Source organism: Beta vulgaris, chromosome 6 (assembly GCF_026745355.1).
Source record: "Beta vulgaris subsp. vulgaris cultivar EL10 chromosome 6, EL10.2, whole genome shotgun sequence".
Classification (NCBI taxonomy): domain Eukaryota; kingdom Viridiplantae; phylum Streptophyta; class Magnoliopsida; order Caryophyllales; family Amaranthaceae; genus Beta; species Beta vulgaris.
In genome coordinates this window covers 51,899,200-51,912,878 of record NC_079207.1, presented here as the reverse complement: position 1 = coordinate 51,912,878, position 13,679 = coordinate 51,899,200, and the positions used below count along the sequence as shown (strand labels likewise).

At 36.2% G+C, this 13,679-nt stretch overlaps 1 protein-coding gene across 4 annotated transcripts; it reads left to right on the top strand.

Moving 5' to 3' along the window:
* The first annotated feature begins 510 nt into the window (after nt 1–510).
* On the top strand, nt 511–12,535 carry LOC104897000 (uncharacterized). Of its 4 annotated transcripts, none has more exons than XM_048647613.2 (11): nt 517–722; nt 941–1,007; nt 1,086–1,183; nt 2,837–2,978; nt 3,242–3,559; nt 3,641–3,788; nt 5,985–6,926; nt 7,039–7,280; nt 7,379–7,452; nt 10,751–10,893; nt 11,817–12,535. In XM_048647613.2, exons 3-10 carry the CDS (start codon nt 1,128–1,130, stop codon nt 10,878–10,880), a joined length of 2,052 nt encoding a protein of 683 aa, XP_048503570.1. In that variant the 5' UTR covers nt 517–722; nt 941–1,007; nt 1,086–1,127; the 3' UTR covers nt 10,881–10,893; nt 11,817–12,535. The 4 variants fall into 4 exon arrangements, with proteins under 4 accessions (XP_057251977.1, XP_048503571.1, XP_048503570.1 ...); XM_010683800.4 differs by having other exon boundaries at nt 517–788; XM_048647614.2 differs by having other exon boundaries at nt 516–1,007; nt 5,985–6,134.
* The last annotated feature ends 1,144 nt before the right edge of the window (nt 12,536–13,679 follow it).

Genomic DNA, 13,679 nt, shown 5'->3' with positions numbered 1-13,679 from the left:
CTCTTAGAAAACTCTCACATACAGAAGAAAAGTGTGTCATTTATTTAAGTACAAATATTACTACTCTCTCTATTTTTTTTATACTTGTTATATTTCTTTTTTAGGAAATTAAACAACCAACTTTGAACGATTATTTTAATTATTTTTATACGTATAAATATAGTCAAGGTTTTATTAGATTTGTGTCGATGTATAGATCCATGATATCAAATTTTTATAATTTTTACTTAAATAATAGATATTAAGAATTTAAAAACGTGTTAAAAATCGTCACCAAACAATATAATATCATAACAATTAACAATATAAGCCCAATTTTGGGTTATCCTGAAATAATTCAAATTATGTAGTAAAACCTATTTAGTTCAATTCATGCTAAAAGAACATGGGCCATGTAGTTTATGACAAATTTATTAAAATTCATCCTATTTGCGGAAAGTTGCAAACATCGACTTTGAGGCAAATCCAAAACGAAAGAGATAAGCGCACCCCACTTTCCGGAAACTTTACTTAATTCGCATGTTCAGAAGAAAAAGTACCAAAAATTCAATCAATCCATCAATATCCCAAACTTTATAATAATAATAAAAAAAAACCGCCGCTGTTACATTTACAATTACAATACCATGTCTCTCTCTCTCTTCCTTCTGCGCGCTTTAATGGAGTGTTATTGACGTGAGGCATCTCACACTATTACACATCACTTTTGCAGTTCTTACAAGGTAACTCCAAATTCTCTCTCCAAACCAATTTTCTGTTATGAATTTACACTTGGAGAGAGAAATTCAGTTCAGTTCTTGATCCTTTTTATTTCATTTCCTTTAATTCAATTCAAATGTCTTTTTTATTCTAGGTTTTCGTGTACTGAGTAATTAATTGATCCTTCTATTATTTTCTCTCTCTTATTAAATTGATGATTGAATTGAATTATGATATGAAGTTCGGCGGTTTTTGTTTTTCTCTCTCCTCCTTGCTTCTTCCTTGCCGTTCCACGTATCAATCATCTGGTAAATTTTCTTTTTATGAATTTTCATTTTCGGATTTTATTTGGGGGAATTTGGTTAATTTATTGCTTAATTGTGCAGTGATTGCTGAAGATTGTAATTGGTGGTTTAATTGTGATCTTGATGGGGAATGATGACATTGCGCGCTGTATTTTCCCCTTAACTAGCTTACAAATTGGGTAATTTTTGTGATTTTGTTTTCAATTATGTTGTTCTTAATTTGCCGTTTCTAGCTGAGTTATGAGTTTAATTTCGTATTTTTACTTGTAGTTGGTAGTTGTGTTGTAAGATTTTGTAATTCAGCTTCTCAATTATCACTCTTGTTGAAGAATAGTTGATGTGAGGAATCTCTTGGGGATGTAGGTTCCAATTAAATTAGGGGAAATTTGACGAAAATAATCCCAACTATCACTGTTTCGCTCAAAATAATCCCAACTATGGGTTATTCTAGAATAATCCAAACTATTGGAAGTACGTTCTCAAAATAATCCAAACTTTTAATTTATCTTATATATAATAGACTCAAAAGGATCATTGAAGGCACGAAAATAAAAGTTTGGATTATTTTGGGAAGTTACCCCAAATAATTTGGATTATTCCAGGATAACCCAAAGTTTGGGTTATTTTGAGCGGATCGGTCATAGTTGGGATTATTTCTGTCAATTTTTCCTTAAATTAGTCCTATATGCATGCAATGCTTGCATTGATGTACTGAAAACATAATTGCTCGAAACAATAGCTTGAAAATTTTTATTGTCACTAAAACAAACTTTTTTTAATGATTACATAGCTGTATTTTAGGCATATTAAAGGGCATGCCAAAGTCCTCATATATTCCCATATTCCCTTATAGATTAGAGATAGGGTGATAAACTGATAACTTCGTTATAGAGGAAAGCGAAAACAATAGTGTTGATATTAAAGGTGTGACTTCTGTCCAGTAAGAATCTTGTGATGAAGTGTCATGCAATGGTTTTGATGTTGTGTGCATTGCGTAATAGTTGGGTTGGGATCCACTTGTGTCATAGTCTCCCGTGGTTGAGAGTTAGGAACACTTGCGGACAATGTGTGCTTTAACCTATAGTAGGTTAAGTAGCTGATAGTAGGTTCTTTACGTGCAGAATGAGGACATGCGTTCCTAGGTCTTTGAATGTTTTGCCTTTTAAATTAGGTAGGAAATGGTTTACAACTCAGATATGTATTCCATTTTGTATACCTCGAGGAATTCTGCATTTCTGTGTATAGAATTGTACTTATATGCACCTTTAGCAATAAATATGCGATTGGGCCTATTTTTCGAAAAGAGAAATAATTTTAGTCCATTCTGCAAGAGATGAGAATGTAACATAAACAGATGGTAATGTACACACCTGAAAGAAGATCGGCTCTTTTCTGTATTTTTGTTCCCTTGAAATGTTTGTTTCTCTGAATTTAGTGGCTAACCTATTAAGTCGTTTCTCCCCTTCTTTTTAAACATGCTTAATTGAGTTGCTTTCCATAGAAAAAAGGTTCCTTTAATTTTATACGGCCAAATTAGAAAAAAAAATCTAAAGAAAGGATAGAAGTGGATATTCTGTGACCCACCTTAAGAAATCCAGCCATTATATCTGCCCCTGTGAACGTGTATACACATCATTGCATTAGCTTGTTTCTCCTTGTCAATGTATGTGATCCACGCCACTGCTCTCGAGCTTTATAAAATTGAGTTTTGAGATATTGCTCCTTTGATAAAGTCAAAGCCTCAAGCAGCTTGAAAATTTTGCTGGTTGATCTATTAATAAAATTCAGACATTGTTGTCTTGCTGTGATATTGGTTTTGCTTGAATTTGCAGAGACTTGCAGTCTTATCTTTCCCATCTTAATATTTTTCTGGCTGCTGAGAGCAACACATTCTATATATTAGTGGACAATAGACCATGGCTCGAAGGTTTAGGGTCACGTCGTGCACATTTGTGGCAATTGATGGTCACCAAGGTAATTTAAGGTCCCTTGTCTCTCTTGTATTGATAGACTTAGGCTCTGTTCTTTTGGACGGAACTGAAGTGAACTTAATTTGTTTGAACTGAACTGAACTGAACTTAATTTAATTTGTCTGAACTCAACTGAACTGAGTTTAAATCGTGAGAAGAAACTAACTAAACTAAGCTGAACTGAACTCAATTGAATTTCCATCAATTCAATCCAAAAGAACAAAGCCTTGAACTTGATATATCTGAGTTATCTTTACTTTGGTGCAGTCAAGGTTGTCCCCTTTTGCTAATAGCAGTGCTCGTAAAGGGAGGAAAAAGGGCAAAGAGAAATTAGAGAAAAAGGCCAGCAATAAAGTAACTAATGCCAAAAAATGCACCAACTCTACTAATCCTAAGATTTCAGAGCGATGGTTTTCACTGATTGATGCTGCCACGTTATCACAAAAGCGGGCTTTGTTACCTGTAAAAAAACTTAAGTACTCTTTACAGTTGAATCGGGAACTTCACAGAACCTTGTTTGGTTTGATTATATTTGAAGTCTCATGGGATGATGTTCGTGGCATCAATTATCTTAATGAACTTCAGGTTTTTCTCTATCCTTGTTTCTTGTTATTCCGTTGACTCTTTGATATGTGTTGCATCTGATATATCACATTTTTCTTGCAGACTGACACATCTCTGGCTATAGAAACCAAATATATGAGAAGATGGGAGTTCGACAGTATAATGGAAGCTGTAGGCTGTGTCTCGTCCTGGTTCTCTGGGACAGATCATGAGCAGAATCTCTTGAGAGATCATCTGCTATCTACTGTAGGTAACTATTTCAGCCAAGTGTTTGTCAGATAAAAAGGATTTCTCTCGCATTTATCCTGCTTTAATTCTATTCTAATTGTTATGTGAAGAAAAGTTATGGAAACAGCGTTACCTATGAGCTATCAGAATTCAGAAGTCTGAAGGGGTGGGGGTGGGGGTGGGGGTGGCATGAAATAATTTTTAGCATTGCACTAAATGAAATTAGTGTCTATGATCGATGATTTTCTATGCTATGCGGAATTCACAAGAAGGATGACCTAATTTTTCTGTTTGTGTCTCCTGCCCATTGCCTCATTTAGATGGTCATCTATGACTGACAACTATATCTGTAGCAAACATAATTGAGGAGTGCTACTGACAATTTCTAGTAGAAGATTTTACTTGGAGGAGAGGAGAAGATAATCATGTTAGAATGGTGGAGAATCCAATTGTAAATCCAGTGACTTACCTAAACCTTGTTTCTGGGAACTTAAGTGATTTACCCAAACCTTGTTTTTGGGAACTTAAGCATATCTGCCTAGGTTTTGGTCTGTAAAAAATGTTTGCATGGTTGTCAACTCAATTTATGTTGCTGCAAATCTATTGGGATCTCCTGTAGTCTTTTGTGTTTCTGCAACATGGACTTGCTTACACTACTTATATGTCCTTGTTATCTCTTTTCTTTTACTAACTGGGTTTCCAAGAAAGATACACTAGTTATTTGTGACATTAAGCAAAATTATAGTACACTCGTAAAGAACCTATTAGAGACTAGAGTTATTCGATGATTTGCAATGTAGGCTGACTAAGGCTGTTTGTAAGTTGAAGGCACTTGTTAACTAAGGCTAGTATTAAGTTTCATGTTTTTGTGCTGATTCAGAAAACACGTTCTTCCTTTGATGACCTATAGTAAAAGGGACATTTTTTGCGGATGGAGCATATAGGGATTATGGCATTTGCGGTTTACCTATAATCAGTGACAGCTTGTCATTACAAATACTGTGAAAATTTTAGCTTCTTTAAATATTAGGTATGAGGAGCTTCCATTATTAAGGCTGATGGAAATTCTGTGGCAAGTTCCCTGGCTAGGAACTATCCTATACGGAGTAGTATTTTGCAGGTAAGTAAGCCCAACCAGTAAGCTAATGATGGTAGGAAGTGAAAATTGAGACATATAAGGCGTTAGCATGTTAGTTCAAGAAACTTTGGAAGAGATTTTGAGGCACAATCTAGAGCCTGGACCATCTAGAGTTTAGGAAGAACAAGTACGTTGTGAGCAAAACTTCTCTATTTCTCTCAAGCGAGACTCTTAGGAGGTGTGTTTTCTTCTTCACTTCCGCTATATCCTTTATGTGTTTATCACTCAGAGACACTACTGCATTATCTTTTTTATCTTTCCAATTATTTGCTGTCGTTTTTTTTCAAAAATTTCTATGTTTTCTTATTCATTCCTCATTTGTTTTGCTACGGTCTTTCGCATGTGTCCATGGTTGTTTTTTTTAATTATTCATGTCAATTACTACTTATTATTTAAATGCTACATTATTACTTTACCATATCCTTATATTACCTTCTTACCTGTATTCATTGTTACTACTGCCTTCTATATTCCCCTCATTATCTCCCTACCCCTCACTAAAAAGAACAAAAGAATGAGTTAACTAGTTTTACTAAATGCTGGTTCTCTCGCAGTGAAAAACCTTGTAGTTTGTAAGAAATAGCTGCTTTAATGTTTTGACTGCTTAGGTAAGGCCTCCTGGTTTTCATTTATTTGTTTGTATTAGAAAGCAAGTGTTTTTAAAATAGCCCGCCTTTCAAAACTCTGCCTCATAGTTTTTAAGAAATAGCTGCTTTAATGTTTTGACTGCTTAGGTAAGGCCTCCTGGTTTTCATTTATTTGTTTGTATTAGAAAGCAAGTGTTTTTAAAATAGCACGCCTTTCAAAACTCTGCCTCAATGGTATTTATATAGTATTTCCTGTTAGGTTACTCACATTTTGTTAAATTAGGGTTGACTGTTCCTTTTTAGGTAGAAAGATAAGTTACACAACGTAATCGTTACTCAATCGCCAATTTTATCCAGAGATTGCTTTCTGTACCAATTATTACTTTAGTTGATTTAACAAGCAGAAGACTTGTTCTTGTGCTCCACGAAATCTGCAATTTTTTTTTAATGCAGGAAATGTTTAATCTTTTCTGATTGCCTTTTGAACTTACAGATGAAGTGTTCTATGATGCTGAGGAGGATTTTTCAGAGGAAGAGACTACTTGCTTTTATGATGTTGCAGTGGACAATTCATCTTCCTATGGAATTCCGGTCGGTTTTGATGCATTCCCCACAGTATTTGAAGTCGACACAAGTATCTTGTGTACGCCACCACCTCATAATGTGCCTTATAAAAGAAGAAAAGTCACACGTTCTAGCAGCTGTGGAGTGGAAGTTGATACCCACTCTGAGGAAACCCCTAAGACTCCCAAGAGGACTTTTGACCCATTTAAACATTGTGATAGTACCATTGAAGCGACTGAATACAAAGATGTCTTAATTATAGTTAGGTTCAATGACAAAGACCTTCCTTTTAAGTTGAAAAATATAATTATGTGTGACCTGCGTTTGCTTACTCTATTAGAATCTGGGCTTCCATCTTGGGTGATATTCCTTCAATCATATCCTGTCTTCTGCCATCTTTATCGTCCATGGATGTGTCCTTTAGCAAGAGCTTTATACGTAATTGTTTCCATTACCACTGTGGTCATCGGATTTTATGACTTATACAAGAACGTGCCGCTTCTTAAGGCCACAGCATCTGGTTTGCTTGGACCTATTTTTGATTGGATAGAGACTTGGGAGATGGTATCAAGGGTCAAGTATTTGGGAACAATGCTGTTCTTGCATAATTTTGAGAAGGGTGTTACGTGGCTTCTAATGATCACACGTACTATGAAATCTTTTTTTTCTGTTCTTGCTCAACCGATCTTTGAGCCTCTTATGGAATTCTCCCAATTATTTCTACCATTCTGGAATGTGTGTATTCAAATGTCAGAGAGCTTCTTTTCATTCATCTGTATTGTTCTTGGGTCTTCATGGAGTTTTATTGGCAACGTAGTCGAGATAGTATTATTGCCAATCTGGTTGATCCTGTCATTTTTTTGGACCACTGGTACTCTATTTTTCTATATTTGGATTTTCTTTTTCTATAGTTGATCTTTATTAAGTTATCTTTTTGGAGCTATGACGAGATAACTACATTGACCACTTTGAAATTTTTGCAGCAATGTGTATCATACTGCCAATCTTCTGGGCCTGCTGGGAAATCTTAAATGCACCAGTCCGCCTGATCCTTGCGCTGTTCAGTTTCATAGCCTTTGTCTGTACCCTCGTATATGAAATGTTTGGAGAATTATGGTCATCTGCCTGCAGTCTAGTCCATATTGCATCAACTACTGAGGCGACTGTGACAGCAACATATGAGGTTTCAATGTGGCGCTCCCTTTGGAATGACCTTTTCTCAAAGGTCGATGACATGCCCAAGTTTTGCTTCTGTCAACTTGATTCTGATCCTCTTTTTCTTCTTTTTAGTTTGTTAACAACTACATATCTTCCCTGTGCTAGGTTTTTCGTGCTGTTAAGAGCATTTTGCATGGTTTTGTTGCTTTCTTCACTGCTTGCAACAGGCATCGACTTAGGTAAGTGGAACATTTCCAATTTCAAGTACTTTTGTTTCCATGTATAAAGTTAAAGTGATGCATAACATAGTAGTAGTATTTGTAATTTGAAAGCTAGAAGGAGAGTAAGATAACAAATCCGTGTCTGATATTTGTTAATGACACTGATTGAATAATTTCTCCAGTATATTGTGTTGTGACTCCTACAAGTATCTTTGAAGCAGTCCTTAGCTAAGTGTACTTGTGGAATTCAGTAGTCCCAAAAATGGTGAATGCTTTTGTTTGCACAAATGTGCTAGTTGAGCTCAATACCAACAAGAACCTGAAGATTGCCGATCAGATGACATAGTTTCTCTCCATATCATCTGCGTTCTTGGACCCCAGACCGGAGGTCACTTCTACATGTGAGTCTGTGAGTCAGTACTTTCTCATGGTTTAGGCTCTTTGAGCTAGAGCCATCTAGTGGCATACTCGCATGCTGCTGTAGGTTTGGTTTCTTAGCTTCATCAGTATCAAGAGGTTGAAAATCTTCTGATGAACTGCTTCCATGGCTATTTGAGTGTGGTGTGGTTAGAGTTGAATGACAGTAATTTGACCAATTAAAATTTATGTGCATCATTTATTCTATATTGTCACAATGTAATTTGAAGTAGTGCTTCTTCACATAGTGCTAAGTCGGGGAGAAAGTTAGTATATGGATTATGGAGTCCTAACTTGATACGGAGAGGTTGCTGATGTAGTGACATCAAATGTTAGGGAGTTAGTCTTAAGTGTGTACTAGTACTTTGGGTCAGTTTTTCAAAGAAATGGAGATACGCTCAAGATGTGGCTCACATAGAAATCATCAATGGGGATATTATGTCACCATAGCATAGTTCGATAGTATGGTTTTGCTCACAATCGCAGTAATGGTCACGGTGATACAGGGATAATGCGGTTGTCGTACCGCCAAATATGGGCTCAAACCACGAAATAACCTTGGACTCGCCTAAAACACGGTTTTATTTACACCTTTACTATGCGGGTAGTATCGGTTCGGTAGATTTGAAAACCTTTACGACACGGGCGGTACGATATGATGCGGCTTATTTTGACACCATGGACCATAGTGTATCCCTAAAATTGAAGGTATTTTCATTAGGATAGCCATTAGAAGAATGTTATCACATGGGTCAGGCATGGGGATAGGAGGTTTATTGTAAGAACATGGGAGTAGTATCGCTTCGGTAGATTTGAAAACCTTTACGACACGGACGGTACGATACGATGCGTCTTATGTTGACACTATGGACCATAGTGTATCCCTAAGATTGAAGAGATTTTCAATAGGGTAGCCATTAGAAGAATATTATCACATGGGTCAGGCATCGGGACGATGGGGATAGGAGGTCGCGTATGTTGAGATAGATGTGTGGGTGTACTAAATGGATGAATTGTGAATAATGATACTTGATGGAAGGTTGGGTTCCACTAAGGATAAGATTTGGGAGAACCAGTTGTGTTGGTTTGGGCTGTGTGGTGTTGCTTGGAAGATGTTTGCTACACCTCCACCTAATAGCCTTCAGTGCGTCTCACTTAAGTAGGGGAAAGAAAGACAATTTAGGTAATGAGGTAGAGGATATGTTAGCAACAAAGGGTAGTGGGTGATGATGTAAGCAACAATTGAGAGAGAATATTACCTCAGAAGTTAGTTATGCATTACTATAAATTTAACCATGTATAGGAGGAGATTATCCAAAAAGTTTGTATTGAATTCAGTGTATTGGAGAGACTAGCTTCTCGAATGCTAGGGTTACAATGTGCTCTCTGATCAATACAAGTTCTCTTCTCTCTAAGCAACTTTCATTTCTTCTTTGAGTTCTTGGAAAGCTACGAGTTCTCTCTTCAAGAAGGCCAATAGATCCAGTTCACAGCTATGTTTCTTTGAGGAAAGTGAAATGTGGGAATTATGGTCATCTTAGAAGAATTCGAGGGAGGCTAAAGATGACTTGGATGAAGGGAAACTAAAATGACATGAAGAAGTTGGAAGGAGGATATGTACTAGATATAAGTGACTGGAGTAAGAGAATTTTTTATGGATGACACAGCATATAAATTCTTGTCTTATGCACCCAACCCATTTTTACGGATATAGGCTTTGGCTTACTAGCTGTTGATGTATGACTCCCTTTAGCTTCTTCCTTTTTTTGTCTAATAAAGCAAATACTTAGTCATGTACAAGTCTTCAAAGACTAGGTGAAAATGAGCATATGCTAGAGTGCAACTATGTATAAGAGCTTAAACCTTTAGCCAGCTTTTAGGAAGAGTTATTAGTATGGCCACAACATATATGAAGTGTGCTAGAAAAATGCTTCAACTTCAATCTAAAATGACTTGAATTTTTCGTGAAAAAATAGACTTGGGGGGGTGGGGGGAGTAACATTTTTGCTTTTGGTTTCATAGTTCATTTGCTGAAGTTCTGCTTCAAGACTGTTGATCTTGTATCCAATTTGATTGCTTTTCTGCTTTCACATACTCAGCTGCGGTCTGACCCATTCCAGTGGAGAAGTTACTTAAACAAGCAACTAATTTTATCCCCTCACCCTGTAATGCGTCTCAAACTTTTTCCTGATGTCCATAAAAAAATTTAATTCTTGTTTGTGATATTTCTTTATTCTGATCTGTATCGTACTATAATATGATAGTATGATGAAGTGTAGAATAAAGGTTGTGGCTCTGAAGTAATTAGAATTATCTTCCTCACTCTTCAAGGTTTTAACACGTTTTTATGTGACCAAGGAAGTAGTAACAATTTGACTGCTAACAAAATTACAATGCACTGGGTGCATCTCATATATTTTGTGCTGCTGGAGAAGTGAATGCTCTGGTAGCTGTTAACTTGATACTGTGATCTAATATTAGAGCTAAAATGCTGCTGGTTTATCTCTGCATTAAAAATGCGGTTATTGATTTTCTGAGAAAGGGCCTGTAGATGGATGCCTTTTGTCAGGTTCATGTGACATTCTATGGTGGAAACTTGTAGTTCAAGAATTTTGATTGGCAGATTTATGCAGTTCCAGTTTCATTTTTGGTCGACTATCTAAGTATCTAGTGTGAAAGGTTTGCTTTATTTTCCATGATTTTAAAATTTTAGTTGAATCACTCCTTTTGGCACCTGAATTAATTTAATATTTTCTCAATCTGATGGATCTTGATACATGTGTCATGCTATTCGAGATGTATTCGTTCGAGTTATCAGTTTTTGCTGTGGCTCCATGTGTAATGTCGTATATGATCTGCTTGTGTTGGCAGAGTTTAATTAAGCCTCTGTAATGTGCAGTATCTATAACCATTTAAAGGAGTTCATTCAAAAGCTATCTCGCCGACATTGCCGACCACAACATATAAAGTATAAACCTTCGTCACAGAAAAAGGCATGGGGATCCACATCGACAAACACTGTTACATAGAGCTCAAAAGTTGGTGAGCCTTTATCTTTGTTTTGTGTTGAACTAGTTTGTAATATGCAAGCCAGCTTGACTTTCTAGTATGGACATCTTGTGCCCCAAAAATCATGTTATGTGTATTATGAAAGATTGAAAGAATATTCCATTTGCTCTAAGCTTAGCTATTTAGATGGGGGGATAATATTACGTCAAAAGTGATAAAATTACCAATTTGTCTCTGTTCTTTTTTTTCTTTTTTCCTTGCATTCCCTCGTGCTAGGTATCGTGCAATATGACCAAGGGCTGTGGATGTTTGTGAGTTTATGTCTTGGCTGGAGTTCGGAAACTTTTGGGGCTATACAATTTTTCAATTCACTTGAATTATCTTGGTAGTTGAGCTGATGAAATTCATAGAAGTGATGATGTTGAACTAACAGTAGAGCTGGACCTCAACTTGACAGGGAGGTTATTTGGTAGTATTTGCTGCACCTAGAGCTTAATTGACTTGACTACTGATAGGATGTGACTGATCCTAACAAGTAACAAGTAACATGTAACAAGTAACAACCTATTTAGCCAGATTGAAGTCCCTTTCTCTCAAACACACACACAACCCCCCCCCCCCTCTTCCCCCCGGCGGACGGCTGACATTTCTCTTAGTCCTTTGTGTTTGTCGACCTTCTTCGTTCTTTTTGGCTTATCTTTATTAAGAATTAAGGGTAATTGGCTATTATATTAACCAATTAACACGGTAAACTAACTAAAAGCCTTTTTTCCTCTTTCTGCCAGCCCCACATCAATCTGTACTTAAACAAGAATTTTTGTCAATTTACTAGGGGTTAGATAGTGTTTTGGATGTATACTACCATAGTGAAAGAGACTCCTCTATTTCATAGAAGTCCTTATTTTGTTTCATGGTCCAGATGCTCTAGAGCTAAATTTAGATTGATACTTGTGCAGGTGGTGGTGGCTGCAAGTAGAGAGCCCGACATTGTAAAGGGATAGGAGCTGAGGCTGATGTTGTCCGTCAATGTGTGTGGTCAACAACGTACATATCTGAGGCGTCATCTGGCTCTTATTTTTTGTAATATTTCATTTTTTATTACCATCTGTTTCGAGTCTCATTTAGTGTAGGTCAGTGTTTTACGGATCTAGAGCATGTTTGGTTCAATATTCTTAGGTTTTAAAAAATGAAATCAATCACCTATTCCCTATGTTCTTGTTTGGTTCAACTCCTCTTCAATCCATTACCATCTCTTCCTTAATTTGTTACCTTCTCTTCCTTTTCAAGTAACAAAATTCATTCTTTGGTGGTAATTCTTTAATTTCATTCCATAGTTTGAAGACTTTGAACCACACCCCCAATAAAGGTAACAATGTTTGTTACTATTTCCTTATCTTTTTTATTTTCATTCCCTTTCCATTTTATAGCTTGAACCAAACATGCACTTAATGTAGATATCTATGATGAGTTGTAAATATGTACGTTATGTAACAGGTTTCCGCCTAATTGTATTTAGCTGCAAAAGGCAACTAGGAACATGAATGTTTCGTAGAGTACAGAAATATTTATGTCTGCTCACAATCAAGCAACACGGAAGAGCTGGTAGCCTTGTAGTCTTGACTACTACTGTAAATTTTGGCCGGGTAGCTTTTCAAATACAAAGGAATTTTGAACATCTGTTGAGGCTCTATAACTTAGTTTGTGTTTAACTTCGAGCTGATCTGTTCTACGACTATCTATCAGATCCAAATATATTGCATTTATTTAGCGAAAATTTGCCTCCGTCTCAAAAAAGATTGGATTATTTGTTGGGAAATGCCGTCTCAAAAAGATTGGATTATTTGTTGGGATATGGGACACAACTTAAGGAGGTATCTTATTGTAATTATCATTTAATCAAATTTTTTTTTTATTGAAAAGAAGATGTGACAGGTAGGAGTGTCCACAAATCGGTCCAGATCAAAATTTAGATGGGACCGGGACGGAATTTGGACCGGATCGGACTGGAATCTCCAGTCCAGTCTTTGGTCCACAAAAATTTCCGGTTCCAGGTTTGCGGTTCGGTCCAGTCCAAAACCAGAAAATTTCAGTCTGGACAAGTTGGATCGTATTTTCTGTTACTTTCATTAAAAAAGTTTATACGCTAAAAAAAGTTTAAAAAGGTAAAAACTTAGAAATTTAAAAAGCTATTATTTATTATTTTAGGATTATTGTTATTAAAAATATTAATTCTTAATATATCTAATTTATAAATATATCTAAATAAAATAAAAAAGATTTTTTTTAAAAAAATATAGCTTTCGGTCCAACCAGTCCAAGACCGGACCGGACCTGATCCGGTCCAAGATCAAGGTAGATCCCAATCTACCGATCCAGTCGGTTTCGGTCCGTTCCAGTCCTGCATCGGTGCACACCCCAAGTGATAGGAGTATGTTGGGGATTTTTTTTGCATTGAAAGTAGATGTGGTAAGAGTTAGTGGGCCAAAAACAATATTAGAGAGTTAACATAATAATAGTGAGATTATATGTCAAAAATGAAAGAATTCAAATTAATTTGAGAAAATACAAAAAAGGAAAGTGTTTTAAGACGTTTTTACATGGATAAAGCACGTCTTAGAAACACCTTAATGATAGTCCGATCTTTGAATATGGAGGATGAATTATTTCGACCTTAAGAAGAAGAAGACAACATTCTTAGTCCTAAAATACCAGATCTGAGTATGATGGGTTCCTTAATGTACTTGTCTAGTAACACATTCTAGTCGTCCTTCTAGTACATCGAGATCAACCTAAGGCTATTTAACTATAAAAAAGAAAAT

Coding starts and splice junctions, on each gene's coding strand:
- LOC104897000 (XM_048647613.2), top strand. CDS start 1,128: ATGGGGAATGATGACATTGCGCGCTGTATTTTCCCCTTAACTAGCTTA. Junction 1,184..2,836: donor TTAACTAGCTTACAAATTGG/GTAATTTTTGTG, acceptor TTGAATTTGCAG/AGACTTGCAGTCTTATCTTT. Junction 3,789..5,984: donor TCATCTGCTATCTACTGTAG/GTAACTATTTCA, acceptor TTGAACTTACAG/ATGAAGTGTTCTATGATGCT.